We start from the raw sequence: 16,992 nt of genomic DNA on the forward strand, positions 1-16,992 counted from the left end.
GTTTCTTGACAATGCGATCGTGCCTCTACTATTTTGCTACCTAAGACGTTGCCCACTAGGCCGTCGCTACAGCGGCCTCGGAGGTCACCCGGGTTCGAATCCTGGTCCCCGGTGTGCTGTCTCGGTACTTTACCTGGGTTTTCCTTAACGCTCTATAGGGTTTATTCACATGACGTCATCCGTAGGAGACCGCCACTATCGCTAGCAGGTAGATGTGCTGCCATCGGCCGCCATATTGTAGGTCCCATCCAAGTCGTGACCCATATCGCACTCACCGTATATTTGGCGTTTCAAAGTTATATTGTGCTGTGTGATTTGTAGCATATCCAAGTAATTTCCATGTTTTCGACGTTAATAGTGATCCAAAAAGCATATGGCAGCGAACGAATGCGGGAACATAACTTCGAGGGACCTACAGTATGGCGGGAGGTGACATCAGTGAACAAACCCTATAGCAAATGGCACAGTCCCTTATGATGTTGGCACAGGACGCACGACGACCTCCCTTGAGCAACGTGCTACTTGGTAATGGAAATGCACAACCAACCAACCATCATTATAGCGGTGGAATCACGAGCCTCAAGAGATAAGAAAGAAACGTTGGTTGCTTCACTGGTAACAATAAAAGAGGCTATCGTTTTTACCGCAAATTTTGCCAATGCAACGGAGCATTTATTCCGTTGATAGCGCATTTTCACTGTACACAAATTACAGATTTAATACCCAAAACAGAGTTCCCTCCTAATCCCGTTTCAGGAGTTCCACACATTCGTCACCATATGTTGTAGAGGTAGGAAGCTCAAGAAATGATTATGCGCGTCGCCCCATTTAATAGAATCTACTTGCGGGAAAATGATAACTACAACGCTATGACCCATTGATCACGTTTTGTGACCACAGATGCTGCTAGAAGATATTTTCTGCAATTGAGCAACATTGTCCCAGTAATTTTCACGGATGTATCTAGTTCGAAACGCGTCATTTTCAGATTGTAAAAAAAGAAAGAACTCCGGTTACCTGCGTTCTGTTTTGTTTTTTAAATAACGCGTACTCAATTGCAGTAACAACTGGAACAAAAGGTGTTCTCGTAAACTCGAAGCAAAGGTCGTGCTCTGAGGCGGAGAGAGCATTAATTTTAAAAGGCTAAACTCTATCGAGAGGCAAAAAGAAAGGTAGTCTACATGGCAGAGAGAAAACAAGGAAACAGTATGGTCGATAGCAGCTAAAGGGCATCACCATTCGACCCAAAAAGAAAAACGCGTGGGACCCTGATCCGATTTTAAGTGGCAGACTTAACATCGACCGGTTTTTGCACGTCGCACGGGGTCGTTTCCGATGCCTATTTTTCTCAGGAAATCGACCTGGTGCTCGAGAAGCGAGTTTTATTTTGCGCACATTGCACGCTATTTTATATTATACGAGCCCACTTGAGAAAGGAGCCTTATCAGCCCCAGCACTCGCCTGGACTCTGAGCTCAAGAGAAAGATTGTAGGGGTTTCGTTCAGGCAAAGTGTTAAAATGGACTGATGTTTATCTTATAGGGTATCATTTGCCGCTGAGGGACTTTATTTGCTGGACTGGAGCAACAGAGAGGGCTGTCTTTTTACAAGCGGTATTGAGGGGCGTTTGGCGAAACGTCCTTCCTGTCTTCAAGAAGTGACGCGTAGCGGAGTCACTTGTTTGTCGAGTATGTGCAGAGTGCCCCATCAGCGAGACGACGCTATACCTGTAACAATTCTTCGTCGTTCGTGTTGCGGGTCGACACTGGTGGTGGCCAACTTGGTATTACAAGTCTGACAGCTTCAAGGTCTGTATATGCCGGTCTACAACTATTTTTCTTGCGTGAAAGGGTGTAGCTTGCTTGATTTTCTTGTGTTTTTAGTCAGGTATTGCATGGTAAAAAAAGCTTTATCTGTAGTCACTTTCGGCAATACGTCGAACCCATTTTACACAGGTTCAGACCGTGGCACACACACAAAAATAACGATGAAATTCATTCGGTCGCTAACACACAACAGTGGTTTGTACGCATCGTTCATGTCTAATTATGTACAGCTTGCTACATACTTGTATGGAATCGACGGCTTGCGGTGTATTCGGCCTGGAATCTCCAGGCGTAGCAAGATTGCTTGTTCCTACTATACTAATAAACACGTACTGGGGAGCACGCAGTACGTGTCTATTAGTTGGAAGAAACATTCTTGCGACACCTATAGGTTTCACGCAGGATAAACCTCAAGCTGTCGATTACAGACAAGTATGTCACAAGCTGTACGTCAAAACTCCGCATGAATCGGAACACATGAAGGCAAACATAATGACTGAGCATGTTAAAATTTGTTGCTAATCATGCGACTACGTTTTTGTGTCGTAATACACATCAAATTCTAGTCTCTAAACGTGCTACGCTTCTGCAAACATGCTGGAAGATAAAAAGCATACGCACTGCTAAACAAAATTTGCATTTTCTTATTAGTAGTTGGTATTGGTGGGAAAGTAAACATATCTGACAGCGGCGGGAATCCCTGTCAGGACAGATCAGGGGGCTAAATCGCGTGCACATCTAACGAGCTAACGAGGGGCGGGTTATTCGTTAAGATGGACACGTCTTGTACCCTAGTTAGACGGCAAACCTAAGGCCGTTAGCGGAACGGCGGTTACTTCACCTATTGTCCAACCACCATTTCGAATGACATCGTTCTCTGCCCTGATTTGTTGAAAACAGGAGGCGTACGCCTTTTTTGTGGCTATTATGAACTGCATAATTGTCACAAAATGTGTACGCCTCCCATTTTCAACGAATCAGGGCAGAGAACGATGTCATTCGAAATTATGGTTGGACAAGAGATGAAGTAACCGCCGTTCCGCTAGCGGCCTTGGGTTTGCCGTCTGACTAGGGTATTGCACTGCGCGTGACGTATGATGCGCCCTTCACGTATCCCGCGAAGGGCACCGTGCACGTGCCCTCCTAGACGAGTGCTCCGCCCCTCGTTAGACGTGCACGCGATTATGCCCCACACTCTTAAAAATGAGCGGGGGGGGGGGGGGGGAGGGCAATGGCAGGATCGGCTCGGCGTTCTTGGACACACAGAAGTGGGCGTCGTCACGACTATAGCAACAACAAAAAAAAAGAAAAAGGAAGAAGGATGGAGCAGGAGCAAAAATGAACTTCACCACATAGCACGCCCCTAGCCAACCATCAGCCCAAGTAACATCGTTCTGTCCCCTGATTTGTTGAAAACGGGAGGCGTACGCCTTTTTGTGACACTTATGCAGAAATGTTAATTGTCACAAAAAGACGTACACCCCGCGCTTTCCACAAATCAAAAGTGATAGAGGTATCACTTTGTACAATGGTGGGCCTTCAGCGTGCTATGCACTGAAGCTTCGTTTTAAGAGTGCAGGTACGGGTCAGCCACGTGCTGATGTTCCCGTCTTTTTGCTGTGCACTACAGGAGGCAGTCACACATATGGTGCCACACATGTAATGCATTGGGTAACAGTTGTGTGATTCGTTACTTCGCGCTTTTGAGTGCCGATGCATGTTATAGATAGTGAATACCGCCCCTCGGATCTAGTCACTATACATCGAGTCCACAACCCTAATGTGACCTTCAGTGTGTCCTAGACAAAGCTCTAGCAACCCCTCCGTGTCATCGCCAAGGCATCGTTTATTTCTTGTCGTTTCCTCACCGTGTTACATCACTGCGAGATTGGAATCGAGCACGCGTGAATTCTTTTCTCTCTCGGCACATTCCTTTCCTTCCGCTTCTACACCACATACTGAGTGTTCTCCACAATCCTTTTAAACACAGACATCACCTCATCTACCCTGCGGCAATATCTATCGCCTACCCGATAATACCTTTCCTCCTCATGTTATAAGAGTCTCGCAGCGCAGACGAAGTAATCACCGCCACCGCGCAGCGTCCTTCATAGTCGCCTTGTACTGTTGCTTCACGCTACTAAAGCCCGATCAATGAAGCGTTCTCTCTCGGGGCAGGCTTTCCCTGCCGCCTCCGTGGCTTCAACATTGCCAGAGAACTTTCGCAAGTGGAGAGCTCGACAAGGAAGAGGGACCACAGATCTCTATAATTTTCCTGCTATACCCAACCCCCACACTCACGTGCTTACACTTTCACGGCCGCCATCTGAGGTGTGCACGTGCGTGTTACGTAGCCCAGATAACAAGTACACTCTTAGAAAAAAGGGTGGAGTAGTTTACACCTTTTAGGAGGTAATAGTTGTCGCATATGTTGTGCCTAAAAGGTTGCACCTGCTACCTATGAATGATAGGGTTACCGCTTCTGATTCGGTGAGCGAGGGGGGCGTACGCCTTTTTGTAGCAATTTGGATATATGATAATTGCTTTTACCACCCTTTTACACCCTTTATCAGACGCTATGTCGACCTAGGTGGTAACTATAGAAGATACCACCTTTTCACACCCTTTTTTCTTAGAGTGTACTGCATCACTTTTTGTGGGTGTTCCACGGAATGTTATGTTAAACGAACAACCAGTCCTGACGAGTTTGCTACTGTCCGTCCTTATCTTGGGGACTTTTCGGCCTGTCCGTACGGCCCACTGGACTCCAGCTCATATGAACTTTGACAACAATAGGTTTTAGTTAGCTATCATTGTGATCTTCTAATAGTGATTGGGTGCTCAATGCGTTGTATACGGCATCCTACTTATACATGACGATATATTAGTGGCCCACACGAAAAAAATGTGCAATTACATGAAAAAAGAGTTTGGGATACTTTTACCAGTTCCTATAGAGCAGAGAGGTAACAGCGAAGACATTCCCTTCCCTTCGAATGCCGCTAGCATAACACAGATTCGTTTTGCAGGGGATTGGGGGTAAGCCTTGTGCATACAGCATACAGCAGTCCACTAGGGACTCTTAACACGGGAATATGAGAGTAAAATACATAGCTAGACGCATAATGTCGGAGAGGTATATTTGCTCAGAGCTTGCGATAGGTGTTTCGAGTGGTTTGCATGAACCGTATCAAATACTGCATCGACGCGAAATGAGTTACCGACCAGGTCCATCTATACCCTCCTGTCTATATCATAGCTAGCGCTCCATGATGGACGACGATGGGCACGCGCATAAGCCCTCCTTAGGTTATTTTAAGTCCGGCTCCAGTTTCGTGTTATACTTGATATTGATTGAGTTGATGTTATAGTTGACACTGCAAATGATTGAGCGAGTGGCTCTTAGAGCTTTGTAAATGACATATTATTGTAAACGCGCTGGTCAGTTCTTTCGTTTCCCCGAAAATACCGACTCCACGACGATGCCACATTGGCTCCTATATCAAATATTTCCATGCGCTAATCTGGACACTATTCTGCCGTATTTTTCGCACACTGACACGTGCATACTACCTCTTAATTCAATCAAAGGCGCAAGAAGGCACAACAAATATTTTTACAAAAGGAGCTGCTAGCTCGAAAAGCGACATCAATAAACGAGAAAGCACGGAGATCTCTTTGACCCATCGGCAACGTTCGAAAAGGCGCTCGTAAGTCGTAGAGGCAGGAACAAAAGAAGCTCCGGCGATACCATCTCCGATATGCCTCTGCAGAAATTCGCCTTTCGCCGCAGTTAAGCCAGCAACCATCGATATCCTACTACTACTCCTGAAGCGATACCTGATGTTGTTTGGGGTAGAAGGAAGCTAGCTAGTGCACCAAATCGTACTCAAAGTTTCAAATATACACATTAAACATGGTTTCTAATCCCGATTAAAGAATGACGTTGAGGCTTAAACGCTGTGTTCGTCGTCCCGTGATTCAATTGCCTCAGCTATTCTAGAACAAAACAAAAAAAGAGCTCCACAAAATGCTACGTCCTACAAGTGATTAATCCATAAGTAATTCACGAAAAAGCCAATGAATGCATGATAGGCAAGTCTGAGCAATAGGCGAAGACACATTAACAAAACGCAACACGTCTCAACTCGTCTCTCCAACGGGCTCAAACGTCTTCGTCAAGTCTTCGCCCATTGTTCAGGCTTGCCTATCATGGAGTTTATCCACCAGCTAGTCTGCACCTACGCCATTCCGTCTACAGCCAATGAGTGCCAGCGACAGGGGTTGAACCTGGACCCTACTGATCATCGGTCAGGTATCCTAACTTTACACAACATTGGCATTTCCTTCTTGTGAATTGGGGAGCCTCCACTAATAGGGAGAGCCTCCACACCACTCACTCATATAATGTTTTCTCACTCACTCGTTGGCCATTGGCCAACTCTTGAATTTGATCACAGCCCCACATCGTGTAGGCATAGACGAAATCAGATTCTCTACATGAGCCTGCACAAATATTTGATTCCAGGTCCGAATTAGAACCTGAATTAGCTCCGTTTATGTTGTGGATTGCTTCCTTGAGATCTCGTACCGAACGTTCCGCCACGAATTTTCTATTTGGATTCAGATCAGAGGACTGTCCAGGACAATTCAGCAACCTCATGTGACGCGACGCCAAGTCAATTCATACTATATTTGTTTCTCCGCTGCGGTTGTCGCTGGAGTTTCGCCGTTCCGTTGGGTACCGACGGCTCTTCACATTCGCCGACTGCATTACGGAATGTCGAACAGACAGTCATCGGTAGATTTTGATAAATTCAGCGAACCAGAAATTGTGAATATAATAAGCGCTAAAGCCATTAGGAAACTAATGGCGAATTCCATTGTAGGTGCTGCGTCAAAGTCTTGCTCCGAGAAGGTACAAAAATTGTTCAATTGGCAGAACAAGGTCAGGTGCGGATAGTTACATTGGGGGATGAGAAGCAAAACATTTTCCCCACGGGCAATATGTTTCGACCCGCCAGTTCGCATGGGGCAAAACGAGCGGAACGGTACGGGGGAGAACAGGTATGCACGCCAAATGGCGACGGTAAAATGGAATTACTCGCCGTAAGTAACGGAATACCACTAGCCACCACTACGGTCAAAAGAAGCGCAATACTAGCGTGGCTACAAATTTGAGAACGTAACGCGATAACGCTATCGAATAAAAGTAGCGCAAGTGCTTTTCCGCTACTGTACCTTCGCCGTTGAGCCACCTCGCTGCGCTATGTATCTATCGGCAGTGTTCTTTCAAACAACCTGCATACACCATATTAACTTCACACTACGCCTGTGCATTCACACCTTGTATACAAAGCAGTATTTTTTAAGACTGTTCTTCTGCAAGAATAGTCTTCTCTTAGAAACATCCTCAGTTCTGTCTCAAGCTTCCTCTTCTTCTACTTACTGTCACGGGATTGATCTTCCTTGTGCCAAGCTCTATCAAATGCATCGGATATTCTCGAAAGAAAGATGTTCAAATATTGATTTCAGGACAGTTGATTTCTTTTCCTTCTTTCTTCTCTTTTCAGAAGGGGTTTACCAAACGTAGGCATACGTAAGAGCTTTACAAGCTTTGTCAGACGGAGCGCAACGATTCCCGAGGCTAATGTACACACAAGCGGATAAACACGGGACTTACAGCCCTCACGCCACAAAGCAGCTAAACACGGCAAGGGACGCAACGCTCACTGCCCACAGGCTTACATGCGTCATGTGAAACAATAAGCGAGTCATAATTCGACGACCTATACATAATATATATATAACACGTACACGAGTACCCGCAAGACAATACAAATGGATAGATTCAGAGATATTAGGACAGAATCGCATAACTCAACCCGCTTCTTCTGTCTTTCTTCCTTTTTGTTTAGAGGCGCTGCACGTTCTCCATTTGTAGCGACAATTCTCAAGCCCAGTTCCCACATATAGCGCTTTGCTACATAGCACTAGAAAATTGCGCTACATTTTCCTCCTCGCATTGCTACGAACCGCTATAAAACCGCTCTTGTCGAAGTAGAGCCCCGGTCAACTTTTTTAGCGCTATATTGAGCGGTGAGTCTGCGTTGACCAATCGTGAGCTTCTTTCAGCCGTGACGTCACGGAAGCTGGGGTTTGTTTAGCTTCCGATCACTCGAAGCAGCAAGACGGGAATGCGACGACGACGACGACGTGAAAATGGCCACGAGTTTCATCTGCCAATGCAGGGGTGTTTGGTTACTATAGTCTAGTATCGCGATCACATCATCGAAAGTGTCATCCCCCTTCATGCTGCGGATACACGACGCTGACAGTAAGCAATCACGGTAGTACCGGTCCATCACGTCGCAACGAGATATGCCGTGACCCCAGCAGGATAGCGCTATGTGCTCGGTTGTATGTGAGAACGGCAGGCGGAAAAACAGCGTCAGATTTTGAGGGCTATTTTCTAGCGCTATAAAGCGAATCGCTGTATGTGGGAACTGGCCTTTATTCCGCAACCAATTTAAAATATAGCGGGATCGATACTCCGCTACTGAAAAAAGTAGCGAATATGGTAGCGGCTCCATTGGTAGCACCGCTAAGTACAACACTGAGAACACATGCTAAAAACACCGACGTAGGTACTCGCACCGTCCGGAAATAGCGACTGCTTACAAGTTACAGCGCACTAACAGAGCGACGCTGTAGACCACGGGTGTTACAACACGTAGCATGCGGCCCGCAGTCAGCTATTCTACGTCCCAAGGGCCTTTGACCACCGAACAGAAGGAAGCTTGCCTCTGAAGAAGTTTAATGAAATATTAGGAATGAAAGCAGATTTTCAAGCATTATTTTTGCCCTTGCCTGGCGCAGTATACTGCTGCTCCTGTACATGTTAGGCAACACGTCCGTATGTGAGCGCCATGCTTTGCTTGTGAACCTCAACAACTTAACAGCTACAGAAATCTGGTCTTCGAATGCAATGTTCATTTTTTTCAATCCCCCACTTGGGAAGGCTACTTGCTCGTTCCTCCTGGTGTGTGGAGTTTATCAGTAATGAACTGTGTACACACTGCCCCACTCAACAAGTACACTGCTCCCTTTTCTTAGTAGACATTATTGTAACTACGGTTATTTATTTTTTGTGTGGCCATCCAGACAGAGTCTAAGGTCAATGTGGCCCGCAACTCGATTAAAGTTTGAGGCCCCCGCTGTAAGCGAACAAGAGATGCGCTTCCGGTCTCTCCCTCTCATTGTCGTTGCACACGATCATCTCTCGCGTTTTTCGGACATCTTTCTTCAAGGGAGCGAAATGGTCGTTTACTGTGACTGCCGCCTTCCGTGTGTTTCTGATGCCACGAGTCACTATATAGTGTGCCCAATTTCCCACAACCAATGAACTCACATATTGCGTATCACCCATTTGTATATGTTCCTTTTTTTTCCTCACACGTAATGCCTTGGCCAAGGTAAGAAACGGTATAGTGCTAATGACTGTACTTCAGCAATCATCCTCTTTACTTGCTGTGTTCGGATACCTGGGTCAAGCTAGCACGGGATTAGGACACAATTAGGACCGGACTAGGGCTTTCAGATAACGAGCACCGAAGGGTAATGGTAACGTTCCATGTCACTGGCTTCTATTAGGACAACGGAACAATCCGATAACTAAAATCTGGGTGAGCGGGTCATTATTGTAGGGGGACTACTTTTCCATCTCGAGATGAATTTTGTGGCGGAGTAGCATTTTGTCATGTACGAGACTAATACCCTAGTCAGACGGCAAACTTAAGGCCGTTAGCGGAACGGCCGTAACTCCACCGGCAGCCCAACCATCATTTCGAACGACATCGTTATCTGCCCTGATTTGTTGGAAACAGGAGGCGTACGCCTTTTTGTGACAATTATGAACTGCATAACTGTCACACAGAAAAGGCGCACGGCTCCCGTTTTCAACAAAGCAGGGCAGATAACGATGCCATTCGAAATTATGGTTGGGCTACCGATGAAGTTACGGCCGTTGCTCTAACGGCCTTAAGTTTGCCGTCTGACTAGGGTGCAAGTGCCGCAAAATCACATTCTTCTTTTCCAGTTTCCTTCAGTGTTCTGCTTCTGGAGCGGAAAATTTCCCCGCGTCATCATCAAAACTTACTTCTCGCTATTCGTGGACACGGGCGGGCCCTCACATCGCCGGGAAGTACCAAATGAGAGCTATGTATCGTATTACAACGTGTGACACGTGTTTTTTTTTTTTTCTTCTTGTATTACCTTATCCGGAAAGCCCGATGGGGCGAAGTTTAATCCCGAAACGGTGTTGCAACCCTGTGTAAACAAGTAAGCCCAATATGCCGTTCCTCCGTAGATGGGAATATTGAAAACCGTCTCAGAAGGCCTGGGAACACGCAGCTGTATGATATTTCAATTAGACTCCTCGTAGGTCTGCCGCTATCGAGAATGAGTTACTACTCCGTGGTTACTACTATAGAGTGTTAATACTACTCAGGCGCTCCCAACGGGACTTACGCTAATAATTAACCGTGCACCACACTCGAGTAGCGTGTACCGATTATACACACAGCGTTTCTTAACGCTCCAGTAGGTAAGCACGGAGGAAAACTTGAAAGAACGTACGCGCCGCGAATCGTTAAGCGCTGTGCGCGCGCCCAATCACGCCCCCGATAGGGAGGTTTTCCGCATGCGGGCTTTGTGTGTGCCTCTGTGGAAATTGATTATATAGATGAGGATTGTATAATGCCTAGAATGTTTTTTTTTTTTAAGGTACCCCTGCGAGTAGCGTTCTTACCTGAGCCATGATAACGACAGCGGTGTTGTTCTAGCAGTATAGTTAAATCGCAGGGACCGCAGTTAGATAGGGAATCATATCCCTTGGGGTACACGGTATGCAAAATACGTCCAGATGTCAGTCGAACCGAAATTCGATTATACTACCAGCACGTGTATTTTGTCAGATTGTTTAGAAAAATGTTGTCTTGTAATTGTTCTCTCTCTCTCTTTACGCCTTAGCTCTATTGAGCATGAAAAACATAGGCTTCCATATAGCATCAAAACGGAGGCGTCAAGAGGGTGTTTTCCAAAATTATTCTTTACCCATCCTTATGTGCTACGTTTAACAAAATTTCGTTTAGGCACGAACCGGTTCCGGAGGTAGTGTATTTGCTATACAGAAACGAGAAAAAGAATTGTAGGTGTTGTTCCTATATCTAAGTGACCTTGCATTCGCCCAGCGAATAAGGTCAAAATCAAAATGCCAAATCAAGTTCTCGCGGTTGTATAGACCTGTTTCTGCCGGCCAGGTGGCGCGTGTGAGCAGCGACGACAGCGCCCCAAAATATGCAACCCACGGTAGTTTAACAGACGACGCGGCACTTTCAAATACATGGTCTCGAGTTGTTCGCACATAGCAAGATGCACCGCTTTTACTGTGGGTTTCCTACAGGTTTTGTAGCCTTCCTTGGCGCACACCATGAAGAACAGGCTGATGAAACTATTGTTGGATCCGTGGCCGCTTGGGCCCGAAATGGCGCTGTGCAAACTTCGCTAGCCCTACGGCGGAAAAGAAAACGTTCGCGATTGTCCGTAAGACTGTTCACTCAATCGTTCACACGTGGTTAAACTCTAAAACCGCACACCTCATAGCACGCTCTGCGCAAAGTATTTCCCCGCATGATTTGATTCCCCTACGCTTATTTGTGTCATTATCGTAACTCCAATTTGACACAGAAAGGTGTACGCCCCGTCTCTCTTCGAATCAGAAGCCGTAACCCTATCGTTCGTGGCAATGGTTGGCGCAGAGCGTGCTATGCCGTGAAGTTCTGTTTTTCTCTCCCCCTCTCCCACTTCTCTTCTCCCCCCCCCTTTTTTTTTTTGCGGCAGCTACTTCGGCAAGCAACAGCGGCAAGCTACTCGACCCCCCCTCCCCCCAGGGTTTTAGAGTGTACCACGCAACATATCGAACTGTTAGCGTGACTTTCAAAGACTGTCACAATTTCAATTACAGCTGCCTCATTACCAACTGGAAGGATATTTGGGGCAATGCAAATGCGTTCACAGAAATTTCTCTCTCGCTCGCTCTTTTTTCATTTCTCCTTTTTTTTTTTTTTTTTCATTCATACTCGCTCGACCGACCATCCCCATTTTCTACACCATACATCCATACACCATACGGTCTACACCACGTTTCTACGTTTCTACACCACTACGTTTCTACACCATACACCATACGGTCCTAAAGCATTTTCGACATGATTATGATTGATTGACCGTCAAAAGGAAAGGGCTTACAGCACCTCTAACGAAACGACTCGTACCAAATGTACGGTATTTCTTACGCCAATATTCCCCATCATTGTATCGAAGTTTTTTTTTCTTTTTTTTTTTTTTTTTTTTTTCATCTTCGAACTGTTTTACGCATCTATTTGGCACATGCAAGAAATGGGCGGAGACAACAATGTCTGGACTCTCGCGTTTATGGCATACATTGTCAGTGGTAAAACATGTCGTTCGAGGCAGCTACCTCGTGTTCCTCCGTCGCAAGCCAACTTTATTGAGATCTTTGTTGATAATTGTGAAACGCATTATATAAATGTTCGCACTCACAGTTGGTTAAACAACCCTCTCGAAGAGCAGACACTCCATGAGCAGGGAAGTACCTTATCGCCTAGGTCCGCTGAATTGATCTAAGACGTGAAAAGCAAGTAGAGGAAGTGAACTTTGAAAGGGAAGTTCCTTCGACCTCCGATCTTGGGTTGCTGCGTGTCAGTTTGTGGCTAGAGTAACGGGCTGCCAAACGTGACAGCGGGAAAATAGGCTATCCGTTTTCTTCACAGAGCAAGGCCCTCAGCCGAGAAACCTAGCTTCACACAATTTTCAGACTCTATTCGGTAGAGTGGATAAAGAACGGCTTCAAGTTTTCCTCCTCCTACCCTTCTTCACGTTGAATGGGTAACGGCCACCGTAATAAGCCTATCAATGCCGCAATTTGTTTTTTTTTTCTTTTTTTTAAACATAGGTAACGGCTGTTATGTTAAGAGTATAAATAGACACACCTCAAAACTTCTTCGCGATCAGCGCGTTTCCTTTCGTGCGTCTTATCTCTGCGGTGTATCTACACTCTGAAAACAGAACTTCACTGCATAACACGCTCCCAGCCATCAGTCATTCCCAAATAGCATCGTTCCCTCCCATGATTTGTCGAAAACGGGAGGCGTACCCCTTCTTGTGACACGCAATAATAGTATTTCTCACAAAAAGGTGTACGCCCCGTGCTTTCCACAAAGTAGGGATGATAACGGTATCATTCTGCGCGATGGGTGGCCTTCAGCGCGTTATGTGGTGGAGTCGTGTTGCGAGACGTCTGTAAAGCGTACTTCGCAGCATCGTCACATCCAATGAGGAGGAGCCAGCTTTACAGGTTGGATAGCTTCGGTAGCGCTGCACAAGGATTACCCGTGTAGTTCCCGTTGAGATTAGAAGGCATCAAATTCTTTCAGATCAGTGCAGTAGAACTGAGCTATGAGAATGGCACCGAAAACCCACACTCTTAAAAATCAACTTCACCGCATAACGCGCTCCCAGCCAACCACCATCCCGAATAACATCGTTCTCGCTCCTGATTTGTTGAAAACGGGAGGCGTACGCCATTTTATGTAGTAATTATGCACTGCATAATTTGTACAAAAAAGGCGTACGAGTTCCGTTTTCAACAAGTCGGGGCGAGAACGATGTCATTCGGGATGGTGGCTGGCTAGGAGCGTGCTATGCGGTGAAGCTCATCTTTAACCGTGTGCGTTTCCTCCAAGAAACGGGCCTCGTGTGAAGACCCCTCTAGTGCACCTTTCATCCACAGTGCACTTCCGTCTCATCAGTACAGTTCATCCTGCCTATACCTCACCCTTCAACTCTCCTCTTCCCCCTTTCTCTCCTTTTTTTTTTTTTTTTTTTTTGCTGTAGTAGTGACGATGCCCACTCGTGCGTAGCCAACAACGGCAAGCTATTTCGCCCCCCCCCCTCATTTTTAAGAGTGCAGTACAACCCGATAATTAAACTACACTACGATTGATGCTGGAGCGCTATACATTGCCACGCAATTTCTACAACATATCGCCTTACACGGAGCTAAGCGCGAATCTGAACACGAGATACTGCCTGCTTGCGAAAAATATTAACTTGTTTTATGCTGATTGTGTGCGAGTAAACTAGGAGAAATAAACAGACGCGGCAGATTATGTCACTTAACTTTGCGGAGACGACCGAAAACAAGAGCAGTGAAGGACAAGAAAAACTGGGAATGCGATTGTGTACCTAGGGGCTAACGAGTGGTCATTTTGGGGCAAAATCATCCGTCCTCAGGAAGCAACACAAGGGTGCAGTTCCGTGCTGTCAAAATCGTATTATCGCATGGGAAAGGTGGATTACTATTATCACATTGGCGCACTCCGTTTCTTCTCTCTTTGAAAGGACTATCGTGCGTGACATCTGATCGAAACACTCGTTCCTTGCAGCAAACAGGAGGAATGAGATATAACGGAGCACGCAATTTGAGCTACACGAAATGTGGGCTTTCAGCGCCAGCAGCGCGTTCGCCTTGCCAGTGTTTGTTGCTTCGCAGCATTATAGCGAAACAACATGCGACAACGAGATGTGAAAATAAAGCTTCCTCCATCGAGCGAATTTCGTCCGATTTCTTACCATCTGTTGGTGGGGCGGTGCAGGATCTTACTTTTACCGTTTGACATTTTTTGTTCAAAATACTTTCAACGCGCCTTTCGCACTTCAGTCGAGTAACTATACGCACGTGTGCTCCGTAATGATTTTCGTATTTGTGTTTCATAATATGTATATTTGCTATTGTTGTTATAGTGTTCCTTGCTAACTTCCTTCCGAAGTGCGATGAGTCGAATCAGGCGCCGACGGTCCATAATGGTTGTTTCTTCAGATACTTCTTGTTAATTGATTAACGTTGCTGTCTGACTCACGAATATTTGTTGCCTCATTTTCTGCATTCCCTAAGGAGCATATCAAGTCGAGGTGGGAAAACTCGAGCGGGTGAGCAGGTGCGACAGTGTATGTGTTGTACGTCACGATTTAATGGTGCGTAACGGCCTCCTGTTGTCGATGGTGATAAACTGGAGGCATATCGCTTAGACGGCGCGACGACCAAGTACCTGGAAACTATGCAACCTGACGAAGTGACACCACAAGAAGCGGCCGTGGTGTTACCTAAAGTTTTGCGCACCTTGGGCGTGGTGTTGCCTAAACAATGCGGTAGTCCGCTGTTGTGTAATGCGGGTAAGAACATGTATCGCTTCTGAAATTATTTGATAACTTACCTTAACTCATTAACCTTCTAAATGGCCTACTTTAATGGCAAATATAAGGTACAAATATAATGTATACGGCGCACTGCCGAGTATACCAGCAGTGTCATGGCAACAGTTCTTCCACTCTAATGTGCTTTTTATCTCTCCGAACATATCTTATAGCGCATAATAAATCGCTTCCTTTGTTAGAGATACACATTTATTCAATGAACGCGGTGTAATTTCTTATTTTGTGCTCTATCCAGTACCTGAGGAAGAAAGCTTTCACAGACTACAGAAGAGAACCAACAGACGGCAGTGTTGGAATCCTGCTTTAACAGGTGAGGCGAAGACAACGCTGGACAATTTACGCGGTTTTGAAATTTTCACTTTACTTTATTTTTACTTTTACTTTGCTTTATTTATTGCTCAATGCCACTAAAAATGTTGACTTACACGGAAGTAAGAAATCCGCCGCGAAAGTTGCCGTGAAACGTGTGAACGTCAGCTTACGTCGAAACTTAGTTCAGAAGGAAACACAGACTATACCCGAAGACACAAGTCGCTAATTTTCGAAATATCCCTATAAGTGTCGACAGTAACATACCTGTTGTTCACTTTGTCGTAGCACGGAAGGTACTAAACAGTCCGCGGGTTCGCAAATGGTGCCACTGGATGACATGCCTCTTACGGATAGCTATACCCGCGCACCACTCATCAACTATTTCATGCCCGTCGTAGTAACGTCTTCAAAATATTTCAGCCAAGATGGAATCAGATAATTCCGTTTTGGCTGATATACGTGACGTTTTCATGTACCGACAGCCTCTATGTTCTATTCATCATGTTACTGTGTCACTCTATACAGCTGTAAGACATAGCTGCCAGCCGTGCATCCAGTGGTTTATCCAGAATCCCAAGCATGGAGGGGTGTGAGAAAAATGGGGGGGGGTCACTATTATAGTTATGTCATTACAGCTTAACACATCATTACCGACATATGTCTAAAGCTCATATCGCAAGGGCACCCCCTGTAGGGGGTACACAGGTGAAAAAGTTACGGGGGTGTCACTGAGCATTTGGGGGGTCTAGGGGGGTCTGGATAAATCACTGCGTGCATCTGTGCTCATCTATGTACCCCGTCATGCGGGAGTCCCGTCAGAAACTTTGACATCGGGACAAATGGAACGTCTGTGTCTCGGCCCAACTGCGGAATGCCTGTCACTTTCCGCATTTGGAACCCGTTAAACACATCCACGCCATGATATTTTCGTCACCAAGCACAGTTAATGAATTACACCACGTTTAGGTAGCCCTACCTTTTCTGGCATGAACGGACGCTGTTGCAAGTGATGGGAGACTGAGCCAAAGCAGCGCAAAACACGCGGACAACGATGCACTCATGGGTATCCAAGCTGTCAACAAACCATACAACATTCAGGCGAGAGTCACCAGGTGTGCAAGTAGTACCACAACGCCTTGGACGCACAAACAGTGCGAGCAACAGCCACACAGATGCAGTTTCCTCCCAACGCGTACCTCTGCAGCTGGGAACCAACGCGACTGAGCCAAGATATGAACAGGGAACGCGCGTTCTCAGGTGGAGAGCGGACAGCGACCACGGCTGCAGCGCCGCCTCGGGGCCTAGTGGAGAACGTGCAACGGGATGTTGTCTGCTAACTCCTCGGGTGGTTTCCCTTGCGGGAATTTCTACCTGTTGCGGAACGGCTGTAGCGCGAATTTGCGTTGTTGCTACATATACGTACAAACTTCAGCCTAAAAAGTTGTGAAATTTTGCTGTGGGCTTCGGATTTAGTGAGCGAAAGAAACGAGGCACGAGGC

At 46.2% G+C, this 16,992-nt stretch overlaps 1 protein-coding gene across 1 annotated transcript in view; it reads right to left on the minus strand.

Annotated features, from left to right (window-relative positions):
• Nucleotides 1-16,703, minus strand: part of LOC135378260 (hemicentin-2-like) — a 470,289-nt gene extending 453,586 nt beyond the window's left edge. Inside the window, exon 1 of the mRNA XM_064611239.1 lies at nucleotides 16,470-16,703. Within this exon, the coding sequence (XP_064467309.1) occupies nucleotides 16,470-16,587 (118 nt within the window). The 5' untranslated portion in view covers nucleotides 16,588-16,703. The remainder of the gene's footprint in view (nucleotides 1-16,469) is intronic.
• Between the last annotated feature and the right edge of the window lie 289 nt (nucleotides 16,704-16,992).

This window comes from Ornithodoros turicata, chromosome 1 (genome assembly GCF_037126465.1).
Source record: "Ornithodoros turicata isolate Travis chromosome 1, ASM3712646v1, whole genome shotgun sequence".
Taxonomy (NCBI): Eukaryota; Metazoa; Arthropoda; class Arachnida; order Ixodida; family Argasidae; genus Ornithodoros; species Ornithodoros turicata.